Source organism: Petromyzon marinus, chromosome 39 (genome assembly GCF_048934315.1).
Source record: "Petromyzon marinus isolate PM22_M1 ecotype Great Lakes invasive population chromosome 39, UKy_Petmar_22M1.pri1.0, whole genome shotgun sequence".
Lineage (NCBI taxonomy): Eukaryota > Metazoa > Chordata > Hyperoartia > Petromyzontiformes > Petromyzontidae > Petromyzon > Petromyzon marinus.
The window spans coordinates 10,976,420-10,997,674 of NC_133705.1; the positions used below are offsets into that span (position 1 = coordinate 10,976,420).

General features: G+C 48.5%; 1 protein-coding gene across 1 annotated transcript in view; it reads left to right on the forward strand.

The window, feature by feature from the left end:
- Window positions 1–21,255, forward strand: part of LOC116950492 (solute carrier family 2, facilitated glucose transporter member 1-like) — a 47,047-nt gene extending 25,792 nt beyond the window's left edge. The window contains exons 5-11 of the mRNA XM_032968289.2: window positions 532–647; window positions 1,594–1,756; window positions 4,030–4,217; window positions 6,190–6,294; window positions 9,130–9,231; window positions 10,106–10,309; window positions 10,953–21,255. Coding sequence (XP_032824180.1) covers window positions 532–647; window positions 1,594–1,756; window positions 4,030–4,217; window positions 6,190–6,294; window positions 9,130–9,231; window positions 10,106–10,309; window positions 10,953–11,162 — 1,088 coding nt within the window. The 3' untranslated portion in view covers window positions 11,163–21,255. The remainder of the gene's footprint in view (window positions 1–531; window positions 648–1,593; window positions 1,757–4,029; window positions 4,218–6,189; window positions 6,295–9,129; window positions 9,232–10,105; window positions 10,310–10,952) is intronic.

Consider the following 21,255-nt stretch of genomic DNA (forward strand, 5'->3'; position numbering starts at 1 on the left):
GGGGCATTAAAGGGATGTCCCGAGGCTGGGTCGAGACTGTCTGCTGGAATGGAGTCCTCCGTGTTGCGTCTTCCACTGGGCCTTCGGTCCTCAGTCTTCGTGCTCGGCATAGTGGGTCAGGCAGTGTGCCGACTGTACTGACATGGTTTATGTAGTTATCCCGTTGTGGTCCATAGAATAAACGTGTTGCCTCCTGAGTTAGTGTGTGTCTCTCAGTGAACCCACTACATCTGCTTTAACCACATGTACTTGTGGTGAACATGCAGGCATGATTCCTTGAAAGAGGTTTCAGTTTGGTGTTTCAACATTTTAACATCTGTTTTATTGCCAGAAAGGGTACAACCTATTGGTATATTTTTATACTGGAAAGGGAGGTCCCGTGATATGATAGAGATATTGATGGTGGTGGTGTTGACATTGGTGGTGGTGGCTGGAGTGGTGGTGGCTGTGGTGGCGATGGAGATATTGATGGTGGTGGCTGTGGTGGTGGTGGCTGTGGTGGTGGTGGCTCTGGTGGTGGTGGTGGTGCAGGTCTCTCCACGGGCCTGGTCCCCATGTACATTGGGGAGTTGTCCCCCACCGAGCTGCGAGGGGCCCTGGGCACCCTGCACCAGCTCGCCGTCGTCATCGGCATCCTCTTTGCTCAGGCAAGGCTTGACGGCGGTGCAGCAGCCCGCCCACTCGCTCGCTCTGCACCTCATTAACTCGCTCTGCACCTCATTAACTCACACTGCACCTCGTCTACTCACTTTGCACCTCGTCTACTCACTCTGCACCTCGTCTACTCACTCGCTCTTCACCTCGTCCACTTGCTGTGCACCTCACTCGCTCTGCACCTCGTCAACCCACTCAATCTAAATCTCGTCAACACACTCGCGCTGCACCTACGTCCACTCGCTCTGCACCTCATCACTTCACTCGCTCTGCACCTCGTCCACTCGCTCACTCTGCACCTCATCAACTCACTCTGCACTTCACTCGCTCTGCACCTCATCTACTCGCTCTGCACCTCGTCCACTTGCTCTGCACCTCGTCTACTCACTCTGCACCTCGTCAACTCACTCTGCACCTCACTAACTCTGCTCCCATCCGAAACTATAAATTTAACTTTTTGAATTTTATTTGACCAGGTAAGGACCCACTGAGCTGTGTAGCTCTTTTTCAGAAGCCACCTGGCTATCACTAAATGATAGCTCAACCAAGTGGCTTATTGTAATGTGGAAATATATAGCAGCCCAATACTCCAAACACGTGATGTCGATTCTAAATGTGAAGGGAAAAACCGGAGGACCCGGAGAAAAATACACGCGACCACGGGGAGAGAGCAACACACGCAACAAACTGCAAATATACAGCAGACGTCAGGGTCGGGACCGACCTCCTGTACACCAGGCGAGGTAGTTAACATCTCCTGGCCACCGTGGCGCCCCCACCTGCTCCCCACCCCCCTTCAAAGGCGTGTGCCGTGCCACGGCCTTTACTCGGCCCACTTGCCCCAACAGCCAGCGTGGGCTACACGGTGGGAGAGGGGTGTTGGGGTGGGACCTTTACCTTTTGTGCCCCCGTGCCGTGGCTGTCGTCCGCGCGCTGCAGGTGCTGGGCATGGAGTCCCTGCTGGGCTCTGAGTCGCTGTGGCCCCTGCTGCTCGGCTTCACGATGGTGCCCTCGGTGGCCCAGCTCGCCGTGCTGCCCTTTTGCCCCAAGAGCCCTCGCTACCTCCTCATCAACGAGGGCCTCGACAAGGAGGCGCGCCAAGGTGAGACGTGGCGACCTCCTACGGCGGCGCCGGCGGCGGCTCAGGTGATACGAACGGCCTCGAGCGGTGTCGCAGGAGGGTGGCGTGGGTTCGATCCCCGACCCTGACGGCCCGCGTGCGGTCTGTCTCGGAGCGAGTACGTGAGCAGCGGAGGTCTCCTGTCCATGGCCGTCCCTCCACCGTAACAACAACAACAACACCAGCACACGTTGCAGCCAGTTCTCCGGCAACACGGTGGGAGTGGTTGCAGCTCCTGAAGAACACCGCATTGTGGAATAATCGCGTTATCGTAAATAATAATAATAATAATATATTGCAGGGAGTGAAGCACAGTCCACAGTAACGCGTGAGATGATGCACGCAGGGCCGAACAAAGACTGAGGCACACGGGTAGCGTCTAGAGCAGTGGTTCTTAACCTTCACTGCAGCCTTGCACGCCTTTGGTTCTCAATCGATAATAAATGTATATTATTAATAAATACATAGGCTTTGATGAAGCAAAGTAGTTGTGTCCACGCACCCACAGCAGGTGCGTGGACCTAGCCGACCTGTTGGACACAAAATGGAGAGATAATTTATCTCCCCTCATTGTGGCCGCCCCCCAGTGGAAACAAATGTACACGTCTCCCGTAGCCAAATGCTGCGGTGACCTCCAGTGGAGATTGGCACACTGGACATTGCCATAGGCCGTGTGGCTTTCTGCGGTACCAGGGACGATCTGCCCTTACTTATGCCTTTTGGGGACCATTTTCAGGAGATTGAGGGTGCCCTTCTACAACTGCAGCCTCGTATATGGGGTGGTGCCTTACCTGGCTAGCAAGCGCCATGACCTCGCCAACTTCGCCAGTGCTCAGGCGAAGTTGGCGATGTACAGAACGAGAAAGAAGATGCTGCAAGGTGACACTGACGGCTGCTCCGTGCTGCTTCCAGTGTTCAGGGGCCTGCTCAAGGCGCGGCTCCGGCTGGAGCACGCCACGTACCACACACACGTGCCGGTGATGTGCAGCGCGTCTTCTTCGAACGCTGGGGGGCCGGAAAAGACCTCTGTACCGGCATGAATGGCACCCTCCCTTTGACCTTCTGACGTTGCTCGGTCGTGGGACGTGCCGTGCGCGACGACCGCCACGTGATGTTTTTTTGCGTCGTGCGTGGCGTGTGTCCAGCGCCACGTGCCGCAGCGCGTTCTTTTTATTGTGTTTGGTTATTTGCTATTAATGACTTTTTTCGTATCGAAATCGGCTCCAGTGCTATTGCTGCTGGCAGCAATAAAAGTGGTTTAACAGTCAAACGTCTCTCTCGCTCTTTCTCTCTCTCACACTAAAAATGGAGAGACCATTTCTGCCCCCTCATTGCGGCCGCCCCCCAGTGGAAACAAATGTCCAAGTCTCCCGTAGCCAAACGCTGTGGTGACCTCCAGTGGAGATTGGCACACTGCACGTTGCCATCGGCCGTGTGGCTCAGCCGAATCTCGCCAGGGGGTAACAGACTTGGTGCATTTCCTGCGGTGCCAGGGAGGATCTGCCCCACCGGTACTTACACTACCAGCGCCTCAACCCAATGTTCCGCCTTTTGGAGGACATCTTCAGGAAACTTGGGGGTGCCCTTCTACAACAGCAGCTTCGTATATGGGGTGGTGCCTTACCTGGCTAACAAGCGCCATGACCTCGCCAACTTCGCCTGTGCTCAGGCGAAGATGGCGGTGTACAGAACGAGGAAAAAGACGCTGCAAGGTGACACTGACGGCTGCTCTGTGCTGCTTCCAGTGTTCAGAGGCCTGCTTAAGGCGCGGCTCCGGCTGGAGCACGCCACGTGCCACACACACGTGTCGGTGATGTGCAGCGCATCTTCTTCGAACGCTGGGGGGCCGGACAAGCCCCTCTCTGTACCAGCGTGGGCGGCACCCCACGTGTTCACCTTCTGAAACACTCGCTCGTCACCGTGGCGTGCGCGATGACCAGCACAACCACCACGTGACTTTTCTTTCGTGTTGTTCGTGGCGCATTTAACGCCACAGTGCGTGGATTTATAGCGTTTGTTTGTTTGTTTGCTGGTGACTTTGTGTTTCATATCGGAATCGCCTGCAGTGCTGTTGCTGCTGGCAGCAATAAAAGTTGTTTAAAAGTCAAAAAGTCTCTCTCTCTCCGTCCCTCTCTCTCACACTCTCTATCTCTCTCTCCCTCTCTCTCTCATACTCTCTCACTTTCTCTCCCTCTCTCTATCCCTCTCTCCGTCCCCCTCCCTCTCACACTCTCTCGCTTTCCGCCGCCCTGCAGTGCTGGTGCGCCTCCGCGGCACGGGCGACGTGGAGCGCGACATGCAGGAGATGCGCGAGGAGCAGCGGCAGATGCAGCGCGAGGAGAGCGTCTCGGTGCTGTCGCTGCTGCGCTCGCGCGCCTACCGCCAGCCGCTACTCGTCTCCGTCGTGCTGCACCTGTCCCAGCAGTTCTCTGGCATCAACGCCGTGAGTGGCGGGGCTCTGCCCTTCCGTCTGCGCGCTAGGAGCGCGCGGGAGGCCCAGCGGGGATGACGACGACGATGACGGCGACGGTAACTGAACGGAAAAAAACAAACTTCCAACCGGTTCTTTTTTTTTGTTGTTAAACTTAAAGATATTCACCAGGTAAGCCCTACCGAGCTCTTTTTTTGTTCAGAGAACGTCACAGCGACAGGAGCGCAAAGTAGAGGAAAGGGTAAATTAATAAGTTAACAAATATATGTTTTAAAAAAATCTACATTTTTGGTATCTTACCAAGTAAAAGCCCACTGAGCTATTAGCTTATTTTTCAGAAGTGACCTGGCCACAAATGATAGCTCAACGAAGTGGCTCATCATGTGCAAATTTATAGCAGCCAACAAATCTTAAGTAATCTAAACAGACTGTTGGGGCAAGTGCTGTTAGCGGGTAGCACCTGTGAAGGCCGGCACGGCACACGAGGGGGTGGGTGGCCAGCACCACGCCCGGCTGCCTTTGTCTCTCCAGTAGGGATGTTTTTCCACACCGCACCAGGTACTCATTTGAGGCTGAGTTGACCTAAGGGAGGCCCAGGACCGGTTCAGATAATCGTCAGCACTCAGTGTCTCATCTCAGCAGAGTCAGGCTCGCTTCAAACACTCCTGGTGAACTGCTTAGATGCTGACGGTCAAGGACCGGCTTCGACACGCAGTGTCTCACCAGCAGAGTCAGGCTCACTTGAGCTGTGCATTATGCAACTTTTGCGTCGATCTAGAAGCCCTTGCCTGTTAACATCCTGCCAGCTCACCGGAATAGCTCAACGAAGTGGCTCGTCATTTGTGTAAGGGTCGCACTCGTTACGCGACAAAGTCCTCGCCACAAATGAACCACAGTAGCTCGCCGCTGATCTTGCCGGGGAGCGTAAAGCATCGCCGCGCGGGCTCCCGGCCATCCTCGCAGCAGCCCCAGAGGATTTTGGCTCAGCCACCGAACAAAGACGGTGGTGGGTCACTGCATCGCCATCGCACGGAGCTTTCAGGTGCGCCGCTTCGGGAACGCTCTTCCTTCCGATACTAGGATGGCACTAGGAGCTATGATGCCCTTTAAAATCATCGCCTAGATTAAAAAACTAATTTCTTGAGAAGTGCTTTTTGTGTTTAGTTTGTTGTCCTTCCCCCGCACCCTCTGATTAGCACCGGTGGCTAATAGCAGTGCGATTTTTTTTAAAATAAAAAATACATACATACATACAATACTCTCGAAACGCGTGCTGATGTTGATTCTAAATATGGAGGGTGAAAACCCAGAGGACCCGGGGAAAAAAAAGTCCACGCGACCACGGGGAGAGAGACACCGCAAACTCGAAACCCACGATCTCCCGTAGAGCAGGCGAGGTAGTGAACATCTCCTAGCCACCGTGGCGCCCCATGACGATGTGCGGTGTGAGCCTCGCGTGTGGAAGTGGAGAAGAGGGCACGAAGCCAGCGCAGCGTCAACCATCACAGCGGCGGTGTTATCAGCGCCGTGTCGTGATGATGACGGTTCAATGATGACGATGACGCCAATGAAATCGATTGCCGTTGCTGATGATCACAGAGGCGATGATGATCACAATAATGATGTTGATGACGACGATGATGACAGTAATGATGATGATGATGTCGGTAATGATAATGATGTCAGTAATGATGATGACGACAGTACTGATTATGACAACAGTAATGATGATGATGACGATGATAATGATGACGATGACAATGGTGACGATGATGACGACGATGATGGTGACGATGACGATGATGATGGCGACGATGATGATGACGATGATGATGACAATGGCGATGATGATGACGACGATGACGACGGTGACGATGATGGTGATGACGACGATGATGACAATGCCAATGACGATTATGACGGTGACGATGATGACGGTGACGACGATGACGAAGATGACGATGTCGGTCTCCCTCCGTCGCAGATCTTCTTCTACTCCACGAGCATCTTCACCAACGCCGGCGTGCCGAACCCCGTCTACGCCACCATCGGCGCCGGCGCCGTCAACGTCGCCTTCACCGTCGTGTCGGTGAGACACCGCCGCGGCCTCTGACACGGCCATTGTGGACCTCACGCGCACAGACACACAGTGACACAGAGAGATAGAGAAACAGAGACACACAGAGAGAGAGACACAGACACACAGTGACACAGAGAGATAGAGAGACAGAGACACACAGAGAGAGAGACAGAGACACAGACACACAGTGACACAGAGAGATAGAGAGACAGAGACACAGACACAGAGAGAGAGACACAGACACACAGTGACACAGAGAGATAGAGAGACAGAGACACACAGAGAGAGAGACACAGACACACAGTGACACAGAGAGATAGAGAGACAGAGACACAGACACAGAGAGAGAGACACAGACACACAGTGACACAGAGAGATAGAGAGACAGAGACACACAGAGAGAGAGACACAGACACACAGTGACACAGAGAGATAGAGAAACAGAGACACACAGAGAGAGACAGAGACACAGACACAGAGAGAGACAGAGACACAGACACAGAGAGAGAGACAGAGACACACAGTGACACAGAGAGATAGAGAGACAGAGACACAGACACAGAGAGAGAGAGACACAGACACAGACACAGAGAGAGACAGAGACACAGACACAGAGAGAGAGACAGAGACACAGACACACAGTGACACAGAGAAATAGAGAGACAGAGACACAGACAGAGAGAGAGACAGAGACACAGAGAGAGAGAGACAGAGACAGAGACACAGACACAGAGAGACAGAGAGACACAGACATAGAGAGAGAGACACACAGACACAGAGAGACAGAGAGAGAAACACACAGACACAGAGAGAGACAGACACAGAGAGAGAGAGAGAGACACACAGACACACAGTGACACAGAGAGATAGAGAGACAGAGACACAGACACAGAGACAGAGACACAGACACACAGTGACACAGAGAGATAGAGAGACAGAGACACAGACACAGAGAGAGAGAGAGAGAGACAGAGACACAGACACAGAGAGAGACAGAGACACAGACACAGAGAGAGAGAGAGAGACACAGACACACAGTGACACAGAGAGATAGAGAAACAGAGACACAGACACAGAGAGAGACAGAGACACAGACACAGAGAGAGACAGAGACACAGACAGAGAGAGAGAGAGACAGAGACACAGACACACAGTGACACAGAGAGATAGAGAGACAGAGACACAGACACAGAGAGAGAGACACAGACACACAGTGACACAGAGAGATAGAGAGACAGAGACACAGACACACAGTGACACAGAGAGATAGAGAGACAGAGACACAGACACAGAGAGAGACAGAGACACAGACACAGAGAGAGACAGAGACACAGACACAGAGAGAGAGACAGAGACACAGACACACAGTGACACAGAGAGATAGAGAGACAGAGACACAGACACAGAGAGAGAGAGACAGAGATACAAACACAGAGAGAGACAGAGACACAGACACAGAGAGAGAGAGAGACAGAGACACAGACACACAGTGACACAGAGAGATAGAGAGACAGAGACACAGACACAGAGAGAGAGAGAGAGAGACACAGACACACAGTGACACAGAGAGATAGAGAGACAGAGACACAGACACAGAGAGAGAGACAGAGACACAGACACAGAGAGAGACAGAGAGATAGAGAGACAGAGACACAGACACAGAGAGAGAGAGAGAGACACAGACACACAGTGACACAGAGAGATAGAGAGACAGAGACACAGACACAGAGAGAGAGACAGAGACACAGACACACAGTGACACAGAGAGATAGAGAGACAGAGACACAGACACAGAGAGAGAGAGAGACACAGACACAGAGAGAGACAGAGACACAGACACAGAGAGAGAGAGACAGAGACACAGACACACAGTGACACAGAGAGATAGAGAGACAGAGACACAGACACAGAGAGAGACGGAGACACAGACACACAGAGAGAGAGAGAGACAGAGACACCAGACACAGAGAGATAGAGAGAGAGAGACACAGACATATAGAGAGACAGACACAGACACAGAGAGACAGAGAGAGACACAGAGAGAGAGAGACAGAGACACAGACACAGAGAGAGAGACAGAGACACAGACAGACAGAGAGATACAAAGAGAGAGACAGAGAAAGAGAGACAGAGGAATAGAGAGACACACAGAGAGAGAGAAAGAGACAGAGAGAGGGAGAGACACAGAGAGAGACACACAGAGAGAGACACACACACAGACCCAGGGTTCCGTCTATCTGACAGTGTCATTGTGAACCTCACAGAGAGATAGAGAGATACAGAGACAGAGAAAGAGAGACAGAGAGAGATAGACAGAGAGTGAGAGATGAACACCCAGACCCAGGGCTCAAACCTAGGTTCTCTGCAGTGTCAGCTTAGTGTCTCCCACACGTCCATTGTGAATCGAACTGATTCCCCCTGGCACCATTCAATCCGATCCTAAATCTATTCCCGATGCTTATTATGACCTCACCTCCTCCACCTCATCCTTCTCTCCTCGCCCCCCTCCTCACTTCCTATACATGCCTCTCAATCTCCTTCACCTCTTCCACTTCCTCCTGCTCCACCTCCTTTTCGTTCTCCTCATCCATTTCCTCTTCCCCCTCCCCCTCCTACCCCTCCTCCCTCCCTCCTCCCTCCCTCACTCCCTCCCTCCTTCCTTCTCCCTCCCTCCCTCCCCCTCTTCCCCTTCTCCCTCCTCCCCCTTCTCCCTCCCCCCTCTTCCCCTTCCTCCCCCTTCTCCCATCTCCTCTCCCTCCCTCCCCCCCTCCTCCCCCTCCTCCATCCCCCCCCTCCTCTCTCCCTCCCCCTCCTCCACCCCCCCCCCCCCCCCGCGGTGGCCAGCTGTTCCTGGTGGAGCGGGCGGGGCGCCGCACGCTGCACCTCGTGGGCCTGGCAGGGATGGGCGTCTGTGCCATCATCATGACCATCGCGCTCAGCCTGCAGGTGCGGTGGTGGCTGCGGCCACACGGCGGCGGGGTCATGGTCAGGATTAGGGTCAAGGTTAGGGTCAAGGTTAGGGTCATGTGTTAGGGTAAATGTTAACCCCGGTCACAAGGCTAACTATGATGCTAATGCAATCACTAAACTCTGACCCATCAATCCTGACCCACCAACCCTGACCCACTAAACCTAACCGTGACCAACCAACCCTAACCCTGACCCATTAACCTTAACCCTGACTCATTAACCCTGACCCTGACCCACTAAACCTAACCGTGACCAACCAACCCTAACCCTGACCCATTAATCCTGACCCTGACCCACCAACCCTAACCCTGACCCACGAAACCTAACCCTGACCCACCAACCCTAACCCTGACCCATTAACCCTAACCCTGACTCATTTAACCCTGACCCTGACCCACTAAACCTAACCGTGACCAACCAACCCTAACCATGACCCATTAACCCTGACCCTGATCCACCAACCCTAACCCTGACCCACCAACCCTAACCCTGACCCACTAAACCTAACCCTGACCCACCAACCCTAACCCTGACCCATTAACCCTAACCCTGACCCACTAAACCTAACCGTGACCAACCAACCCTAACCCTGACCCATTAACCCTAACCCTGACTCATTAACCCTGACCCTGACCCACTAAACCTAACCGTGACCAACCAACCCTAACCCTGACTCATTAACCCTAACCGTGACCCACCAACCCCCACCCTGAGCTGTGACCCCCTTGAGCCATGACCCCCTTGAACCTTGACCCCCTTTGAACCGTGACCCCCTTGAACCACGACCCCTTAAACCCCCCTCCGCACCCCCCCCCCCCCCCCCAACCACTCACCGGCCTCGTGTGTGCAGAAAACCCTGCTGTGGATGTCGTACGTGAGCATCGTGGCGATCTTCGGCTTCGTGGCGCTCTTTGAGATCGGCCCGGGCCCCATCCCGTGGTTCATCGTGGCTGAGCTCTTCTCGCAGGGCCCGCGGCCCGCTGCCATCGCCATCGCCGGCTGCGTCAACTGGACGGCCAACTTCCTCGTCAGCATGTGCTTCCAGTACATCGAGGTGGGCCACCGCGGGGACTTACTCTCGCTCGCTGTCACTGTCATTGTCGTCATCAATGTCGTCGTCGTCGTCATCGTCGTCATCGTTGTCGTCATTATCGTTGCCATCATTGTCATAATCGTCGTCATTGTGGTCATCGTTTTCATCATCTTCATCGTCATCGTCATTATCGTTGCCATCATTGTCATAATCGTCGTCATTGTGGTCATCGTTTTCATCATCTTCATCGTCGTCGTCGTTATCGTTGTCGTCATCGTCGATGTCGTCGTCATCGCCGCCATCGCTATCTTTGTCATTATTGTCGTCATAATCGTCATTGTCCTCATCATTATGGTCATCCTTGTCATCATCATCGTCGTCGTCGTCGTCGTGATCATCATCATCGTCATTATCGTCGTCGTCATCGTTTAACGCATAGGTGGCGTTGTTGGCGGCGCTGAGAAGAATATTTTGACCGGCCAGGGAGGTGGTGGAAGCGCAGCGGCAACGCTCGCACCTCGCAGCGACGGCTGAAGATGATGTTGGTGGCGGTGATGATGATGATGACCACGATGTTGGTGATGCTGCTGCTGCTGATGATGATGATGATGCTGACGACGACTACGTTGGTGATGCTGATGACGTTGTTGGTGTGTCCCTGCAGGAGCTCACGGGCCCCTACGTGTTCGTGATCTTCGTGGTGCTGCTCGCCCTCTTCTGCCTCTTCACCTACTTCAAGGTGCCCGAGACAAAGGGCCGCAGCTTCGAGGAGATCGCGGCCGCATTCGGGGGGGACGCCGCCACCGCCTCCATCGGCACGAGGCCCCATGACAAGGAGGAGGCCCACGGCCTGCAGTCCGAGTCTCAAGTCTAGCCGACTCGCTCACTCGCTCACACACTCACTCACTTACACACTCGCTCACTCACACACTCACTCACTTACACACTCACTCACTCACACACTCACTCGCTCACACACTCACTCACTTACACACTCGCTCACTCACACACTCACTCACTCACACTCAGTCAGACTCACTCGCTCACTCACTCACACACTCGCTCAAATACTCACACACATACTCAGACGCACACACTCACTCACACACTCACACTCACTCGCTCACACACTCACTCACTCACACACTCGCTCACACACTCATTCACTCACACACTCACACACTCACTCACACACTCGCTCACACACTCGCTCACGCACTCACTCACAAAGACAAATATCCCCCGCATATCCTTAACACTTATACTCACTTGTACGCACACGCACACACTCACTCATTCATGCACACACTCACTCACTCACACACCCTCACTCGCTCACACGAAGACAAATATCCCCCTTAACACTTACACACATGCACACACGCATGCACATATATGGATACACGCGCACGCACGAGACGTGCAAACTGCAGTCCGAGTCCCAAGTCTCTCAGACTCACACAAAGACAAAGATACCCCGTATAGCCTGTAACAGACTGTTGGGGCAAGTGCTGTTAGCGAGCAGCACCTGTGAAGGCTGGGACGGTACACGAGGAGGTGGTGTGGCCAGTCCTATATAAGTACGCATAAATACACACGTGTAATCACGTAAACATAGACACACACACACATATATAGAAGCAAACAGTATATCACACGCAAAGACAAAGACCCCCCCCCCCCTTATAGCCTGTAACAGACTGTCGGGGCAAGTGCTGTTAGCCAGCAACACCTATGAAGGCCGGCACTGCACACACGAGGGAGTTGTGTGGCTCGCACCACGCCCGGCCGCCTTTGTCTCCCCTCCCCTGTTGTTTACACACCGCACCAGCTGCTCATTTGAGTCCGAGTCTACTTGGGAGGAGACCCAGGACCGATGTGAGATGTGAATCGCCACTGACGTTAGCCGTGGCGGGGAGTCGAACTCGGCTCGCCAGCTTTGTAGCGTAGGACCGCGAGCGGGGATACGAAGGCGGCCGTGCGTGGTGCTGGCCTCACAACCCCCTCGCCTTTAACAGGTGCTCGTTAACGGCACTCGCCCGAATAGTTTGCACAAGCTATACAGGGCGGGGGGCGTCTATGACCCCATATTGTGTACATATATATACACACATAACGTTGTGTGTATATATGTACACGTTGCTATTATTTACAGGCACGTACACAGACCGGTATGCACATATCGCGAAGAGACGCGTTCGTAAACCAACCTTTAGTAGCTGTACCTACACGGTGTCCGACCGCGGCCGCTACTAAACCCTTTAGCTGGAATAACAAAGTTCACCTTGAGCATGTGATGCAGACGCGCCGACGGGAAGAGTTCCCCGTCTCGAGGGCGAGATCCGAACAGCAACCTCAGAAATATTTGTTTTTAATTTATCCCTGGAGGAATCCGATGAGCCGTGAAGCTCTTTACGCACGGGTGTCCAGTGGGGGGCACGGGTGTCAGAAAGTTGCAACGGCAACAAACGTTACAAACAGACACACACAACGACAGGAGGTGCAAAGTATTGGCAAAGGTAAGAAAATCACTAAAAATAAACACGTAAAATAGATGGCATACACAGGGACTCCTCGACCTAGGAACATTCGACTTACGAACTTTCAGAGATACTAACAAACCTGTCCGTATGTCCCAGTTCAACCGCCGTGCAATAGATGGCGGTGGTGGCATCTACATCTGCAGAACGTGAAGATCCAGTGGCATCTACATCTGCAGAACGTGAAGAACCAGTGGCATCTACATCTGCAGAACGTGAAGAACCAGTGGCATCTACATCTGCAGAACGTGAACAACCAGTGGCATCTACATCTGCAGAACGTGAAGAACCAGTGGCATCTACATCTGCAGAACATGAAGAACCAGTGGCATCTACATCTGCAGAACATGAAGAACCAGTGGCATCTACATCTGCAGAACGTGAAGGAACAGTGGCATCTACATCTGCAGAACGTGAAGAACCAGTGGCATCTACATCTGCAGAACGTGAAGAACCAGTGGCATCTACATCTGCAGAACGTGAAGAAACAGTGGCATCTACATCTGCAGAACGTGAATAACCAGTGGCATCTACATCTGCAGAACGTGAAGAACCAGTGGTATCTAAATATTCAGAACATGAAGAACCAGTGGCATCTACAGGACATGAAGAACCAGTGGCATCTACATCTGCTGAAGGTGAAGAACCAGTGGCATCTACAGAACATGAAGAACCAGTGGCGTCTACATCTACAGAACACGAAGAACCAGTGGCATCTACATCTTCACAACTTGAAGAACCAGTAGCATCTACATCTACAGAACACGTAGAACCAGTGGCATCTACATCTACCGGAGATCATACAGCTTCAAAAGCCATCCCCATGCGTTTAGTGTACATGCTGTACAATGTGTTACGAACAGAGACTTGTGGAACCTAACTCGACCGTAAGTGGAGGAGCCCCCTGTTTTAGTTCAAGTTACATAAGCTTGGGAAAAGCAGCAAAACAACGGCAAGAACAGTCCCAGAGCGCACCGAGACAACACAATTGAGCATTAAACTTGAACTATCGATACTGCACGGGTAAGGATCAAAGTTACAATTCACACAATTTGCAAATCGTGGTTTCCAGCGCTCGCTAATCTTCCGCTTCACGATATATTTTTGTGGGAGGGTGGGGCTGTGGTGGATGCGGTTGTCTTTAGCCATACTGCACCATTGCTGGTCATTGCGGGTTTGGTGAAGAATCGGGGGTGGAGGGGTATTGTATACAGCCACCACCACAACACGTGGTGGTGGTGGTAGCTGGAGGTGGAACCCTGCGATTGCTTTGCCCCGCGCCAGTTGGTATGGGGGTGCCATCCACTGTGTCGAGATGTTAACTACCTCGCCTGGTATACAGGAGGTCGTGGGTTCGATCCCGACCCGAACGCCTGCTGTATATTTGGAGTTTGCGTCTCTCTCTGTGGTTGCGTGGATTTTTCTCCGGGTCCTCCGGTTTTTTCCCTCCACATTTAGAATCAAATACAAAATAGAAATGGTTTTCGATTCAAAGTACAACACAGGGTAAAGGCGCTCACCCTGAAAATGTCCTTCTCGCACCACTGCTGGCGGATTTGCCGGCCGCGGGAAGAAGCTAAAGATCCAACCCCCATTACCAGAGTGGTATTTATTTGACGCTTTCACACTGGCCAGACCTCTTGAAAGATTTGGGGGAATTACCCACACAGCAGTAGACTATTCCCAGCCAATTGGAGAGCAGGGTCATTGACAAACCAGGCAATCGGAAGAGCGAGATAGGGGGGGGAGTAAAGTGATTAATCGACCAATCAGAGAGAGGGGGGGGGAGGAGGGGGGAAAGGAATTGACTCAACCAATCAGAAAGTGGCAAAATGATTGTTACATCAACCACTCAGAGAGAGAGAGAGGGGGAGGGGGGAAAGGTGCTGACTCAATCATTCGGGGAGTGGCAAAGTGATGATGTTAAAGCGTCAGATTTCGCGACCAATTATCCATTATAGAGGTTTTTGGGTTAGATTATATAAATATAAATGTGTTGTTAAACCCGCCACCACCTGACACAGCCATTGATTAATTTAAAAGTCTATAAGGGGAGTCTCTCCGATATTTTACCGTTTTCGAATTATGCAAATTTCAACATCATAAAATTCAGATTTTTTTTTCGTTAAAAACCGCTTGAATCCTAAATATCAAAAAAATAATGAAGGATAGAACAATAGTTGTCGTTTTAATGTTCTTTTCTGTTTAACGGTCTATCAAAACGAAAAAACCCGCACTCATATCTTGAACGGTTTGTGAATGGCACCACTTGAACAAACATGTTTAATGGGAAATCTTGATTTGAAGCAGGAATCCATACTCTTTAGTTTATAGGGGCCGTCCATAAATGACGTCACGCACCTAGGGGGTGGGGTGGGGGGGTCAAACATTTGTGACGATGTGTGACGAGGAGGGGGGGGGGTTGAGAAATGTGACGTCACGTCAAAATGCGCAACTTTAAATAAATATAGACAACACGTTGTACTTAATTAAATAGACTTTTTAATAAATGTTTTCTCCTACAACAGAGTGCAGCGCCACATTAAATACGCACTACAATGACAATAGTTTAAAGCGATTTGAAGCAAGTTTTATTTCTTTGAGGGGGGGAGGGGCAGAGCTTTGTGACGTCATATTTGAGGGGGGGGGGGGTCTGACTTTTTGTGACGCCGTGTGACGAGGGGGGGGGGTCAAAAATCGTCCAAAATCGCGTGACGTCATTTATGGACGGCCCCATAGGGCACTTAAAACCGATGCTTGGCGGCCTTAAAATGGCAAATCTCGGATTTTCTTATTTTTCCTGTTGTGTCCTAAAAGTTACCTATTCACCAAATTTCAGCTTGCTACCTTGTTGGGATGTACCACAGAGGGTTTTTGAGACGTACACATATATATATACACACATACAGACAGATTAAGGTATTTAAATCGATAGCAGCACCGGGAAACGGAGTCGAACCTAGTGCACGCCACCTCTGGATCGATGATCATTGTTTGTTTATCGCACTGCGCACGAAGTTTGCTGTACTTTCATGCCGCCTGCTGGTGATATATTCGTGGCCTTAAAAGCTGATGAGGGTGGAGGGCGAGAACCTATAAAATGTAATAGTCGACGTTTCGGACGATGGACCTTCATAGCACGTGGCCAATTTCCCGAAGAAGAAGAAGAAGGTTGTTCATTGGCCGAAACGTTGCCTACTACCTATTCATATATGCTTTGAAGTATATGCTCGGAATTGTGTTTTTACTTCTTTCAGGCCACTTGTGTTTGTTTTATTGCCGGATGTATTGAGTGTTGTTGTTTTTGTTGTTGTTGTTGACGTTTTGTCTCTGTGCACCACTGCCAACGCTGCAGCAGTAATAACAGTAGTAGCAGCAGCAGCAGTAGTAGCAGCAGCAGTAGCAGCAGTTGAACTTTACTTGCGAGCCCAGCCCGCATGCGTCAGAACGTCGACGGGACGTTAGGAAATGATAACACGCAAAGCCCCACGGTAGTGGGAGTGAGACTGTGAGCACGCGACCCTAACTCTAGACCGCGTGGTGAACCCACAGAGACACACAGAGATATATAGACACCCATAGAGATACATAGAGACATGTAGAGATACACAGAGACGTGTAGAGATACACAGAGACTTATAGAGATACACAGATTCTTATAGAGATACATAGAGACTTATAGAGATACACAGAGACGTATAGAGGTACACATATACTTAAAGAGATACACAGAGACTTATAGAGATACACAGAGAATTATAGAGATACACAGATTTTTATAGAGATACACAGAGACTTATAGAGATACACATATACTTATAGAGATACACAGAGACTTATAGAGATACACAGAGACTTATAGAGATATATAGATTCTTATAGAGATACACAGATGCTTATAGAGATACACAGAGACTTATATAGCTACACAGAGACTTATAGAGATACATAGAGACTTATAGAGATACATAGAGACTTATAGAGATACACAGAGACGTATAGAGGTACACAGAGACTTATAGAGATACACAGATACTTATAGAGATACACAGAGACTTATAGAGATACACAGAGAATTATAGAGATACATAGATACTTTTAGAGATACACAGAGACTTATAGAGATACACAGAGACTTATAGAGATACATAGAGATTTATAGAGATACACAGAGACTTATAGAGATACACATATACTTATAGAGATACACAGATAATTATAGAGATACATAGAGACTTATAGAGATGCACAGATACTTATAGAGATACATAGAGTCTTATAGAGATAAAGACTTATATAGATACACAGATACTTATAGAGATACACGGAGACTTATATAGATACATAGAGACTTATAAAGATACATAGAGACTTATATAGATACACAGAGACTTCTAGAGATACACGTAGACTTATAGAGATACACAGATACTTATAGATATACATAGAGACTTATATAGATACACAGAGACTTATATAGATACACAGAGACTTCTAGAGATACATAGAGACTTATAGAGATACGCAGAGACTTCTAGAGATACACACAGACTTATAGAGATACACAGAGACTTATAGGGATACACAGAGACTTATAAAGATACATAGAGACTTATAGAGATACAGAGACGTATAGAGATACATAGAGACTTATAGAGATACACAGAGACTTATAGAGATACACAGATACTTATAGAGATACACAGATACTTATAGAGATACACAGAGACTTATAGAGATACACAGAGACTTATAAAGATACATAGAGACTTATATAGATACACAGAGACTTATAGAGATACACAGAGACTTATAGAGATACACAGAGACTTATAGAGATACACAGATACTTATAGAGATACATAGAGACTTATAGATGTACATAGAGACTTATAGAGATACACAGAGACTTCTAGAGATACATAGAGACTATAGAGATACACAGAGACTTCTAGAGATACACATATTCTTATAGAGATACACAGATACTTATAGAGATACACAGATACTTATAGATATATACAGAGACTTATAGAGATACACATAGACTTATGGAGATACACAGATACTTATAGAGATACATAGAGACTTATAGAGATACAGAGACTCATAGAGATACAGAGACTTATAGAGATACACAGAGACTTATAGAGATACACAGAGACTTATATAGATACACACATACGTATAGAGATACACAGAGACTTATAGATATACACAGAGACTTATAGAGATACAGAGAATTATACAGATACATAGAGACTGATAGAGATACACAGAGACTTATAGAGATACACAGAGACATAGAGATACACAGAGACTTATAGAGATACACAGAGACATAGAGATACACATATGCTTATAGAGATACATAGGGACTTATAGGGATACACAGAGACTTATAAAGATACATAGAGACTTATAGAGATACAGAGACTTATAGAGATACATAGAGACTTATAGAGATACATAGAGACTTATAGAGTTACACAGAGACTTATAAAGATACATAGAGACTTATAGAGATACACAGAGACGTATAGAAGTACAAAGAGACTTATAGAGATACACAGAGACTTATAAAGATACTTAGAGACTTATAGAGATACAGAGACTTATAGAGATACATATAGACTTATAGAGATACATAGAGACTTATAGAGATACACAGAGACTTATAAAGATACATAGAGACTTATAGAGATACACAGAGACGTATAGAGGTACACAGAGACTTATAGAGATACACAGATAATTATAGAGATACACAGAGACTTATAGAGATACATAGAGACTTATAGAGATACACAGAGACTTATAGAGATACACAGATACTTATAGAGATACATAGAGACTTATAGAGATACACAGAGACTTATAGAGATACACAGAGACTCATAGAAATACATAGAGACGTCTAGAGATACACAGAGACTTATATAGCTACACAGAGACTTCTAGAGATACACATAGACTTATAGAGATACACAGTTGCTTATAGAGATACACAGAGACTTATATAGCTACACAGAGACTTATAGAGATACACAGAGACTTATAGAGATACACAGAGACTTATAGAGATACACAGAGACTTATATAGCTACACAGAGACTTATAGAGATGCACAGAGACTTATAGAGATACACAGAGACTTATAGAGATACACAGAGACTTATAGAGATACACAGAGACTTATAGAGATACACAGAGACTTATATAGCTACACAGAGACTTATAGAGATACACAGAGACTTATAGAGATACACAGAGACTTATAGATATACACAGATGCTTATAGAGATACACAGAGACTTGTATAGCTACACAGAGACTTATAGAGATACACAGAGACTTATAGAGATATACAAAGGCTTATAGAAATACATAGACACCCACATTGGTACCGTACATAGATACCCATACAGATGCATTAAAGACAAGCCCACAGTAGTAGGAGTGGGACTCTGGGCATACAACCCTAACTATGTACTGTGTAGTAAACCCATAGAGACCCACAGAGATACACAGATACTTCTAGAGATGAATAAGATACACGCCCGCGCGCCATACAGGAAAACTTTTGTTTTTAAATAATATATAATGACATACATTAGATTTATTTTTACATACAATACGCACCTCCGATTAGCACGGTTGGTTACGTAGGGTGCGAAAGAAGTTCAACATACACACATAGATACCCATATAGACTTATAGAGAGATTAATTAAAGTCAAGCCAGAGGAGTGCGATTGTGGCCATCAGCCACTACCGGAACCATATGTAAAACCCGCAGAGACACATAGAGCTACACAGAGACTCATAGAGACTCGTAGATATACACACTGACAGATATACATAGACACTCACTCACAGAGATAGATACGCATGATCTGAGACTCGTAGAGATTCACAGACATGCACAGACTCGTCGAGATAAATTAAAGGCAGGCTTCAGTAATAGAGCGCCCAGTGGCTATGAAAACCAATCTACGGACCCACACAGTAAACCCACTGTGGTCCTACGCTCCTTTAACGGAGCAGGAAGAGGAGGGGACAGCGGCACGACACGAACTCACTCTCTCTCTCTCTACTGAAGTTCTCTCGTCGTGGCCAGCAGTAGCAGCAGCAGCAGGACCTCGAGATTGGCATCCAGCTCCTGGACGTATCGCCATCCGCAAGGAGATAGAGATACATAGTGACCCATAGAGACCCATAGATATATATAGAGACACATAGAGATACATAGTGACCCATAGAGACCCATAGATATACATAGGGACACATAGAGACATATAGAGATAAATAGTGACCCATAGAGACCCATAGATATATATATAGAGACACATAGAGACACATAGAGATACATAGTGACCCATAGAGACCCATAGATATACATAGAGACACATAGAGACATATAGAGACCCATAGAGATACATAGTGACCCATAGAGACCCATAGATATACATAGAGACACATAGAGACATATAGAGACCCATAGAGATACATAGTGACCCATAGAGACCCATAGATATACATAGAGACATATAGAGACCCATAGAGATACATAGTGACCCATAGAGACCCATAGATATACATAGGGACACATAGAGACATATAGAGACCCATAGAGATACATAGTGACCCATAGAGACCCATAGATATACATAGGGACACACAGAGACATATAGAGACCCATAGAGATACATAGTGACCCATAGAGACCCATAGATATACATAGAGACACATAGAGACATATAGAGACCCATAGAGATACATAGTGACCCATAGAGACCCATAGATATACATAGGGACACACAGAGACATATAGAGACCCATAGAGATACATTCAAGACAAGACAGAGTCGTGCCATTGTGGAAAAAGGCTACGGACCCGCACAGCAAACCCACTGTGGTGTGCACTTCTTCAATGGATGATGAGTGGGAGGAGGAGGAGGAAGAACAAAGGACAAGACACGAACTCTCTTCTCTCTCTCCCTCTGATGTAGCCCTCTCTCTCGCTGTGGCCAGCAGCAGCAGCAGCAACAACAGGAATACCCCCACATTGGCATGGAGCTCCCGAACGTACTGCTGCACATGCGCAAGATAACAATTGCTACAGTGGGAAATAATTGCGCGGCCCCTGCTCCAGCGGTGGAAATTCCACATTCCCATGGCCGGTGGCAGTTCTCTCTCTCTGGAGATCCGCTGTTGATGGCGTACAACACGGCGATGTAGTTAGGGGAGTTTGCATTTTTTTTGTCGTTGCAAACTTAAAATTAAGGTTTTATATGGAAATGGAATATTAATAACAGTAATAATACAGTACCCATGTTTCTTAGCTGCGAAGTGGAGTTGTATATGCAGTATTATTGGTTAAAATATATGTGTTATATCACTTATTATTAAAACGAGTCTGGTTGTA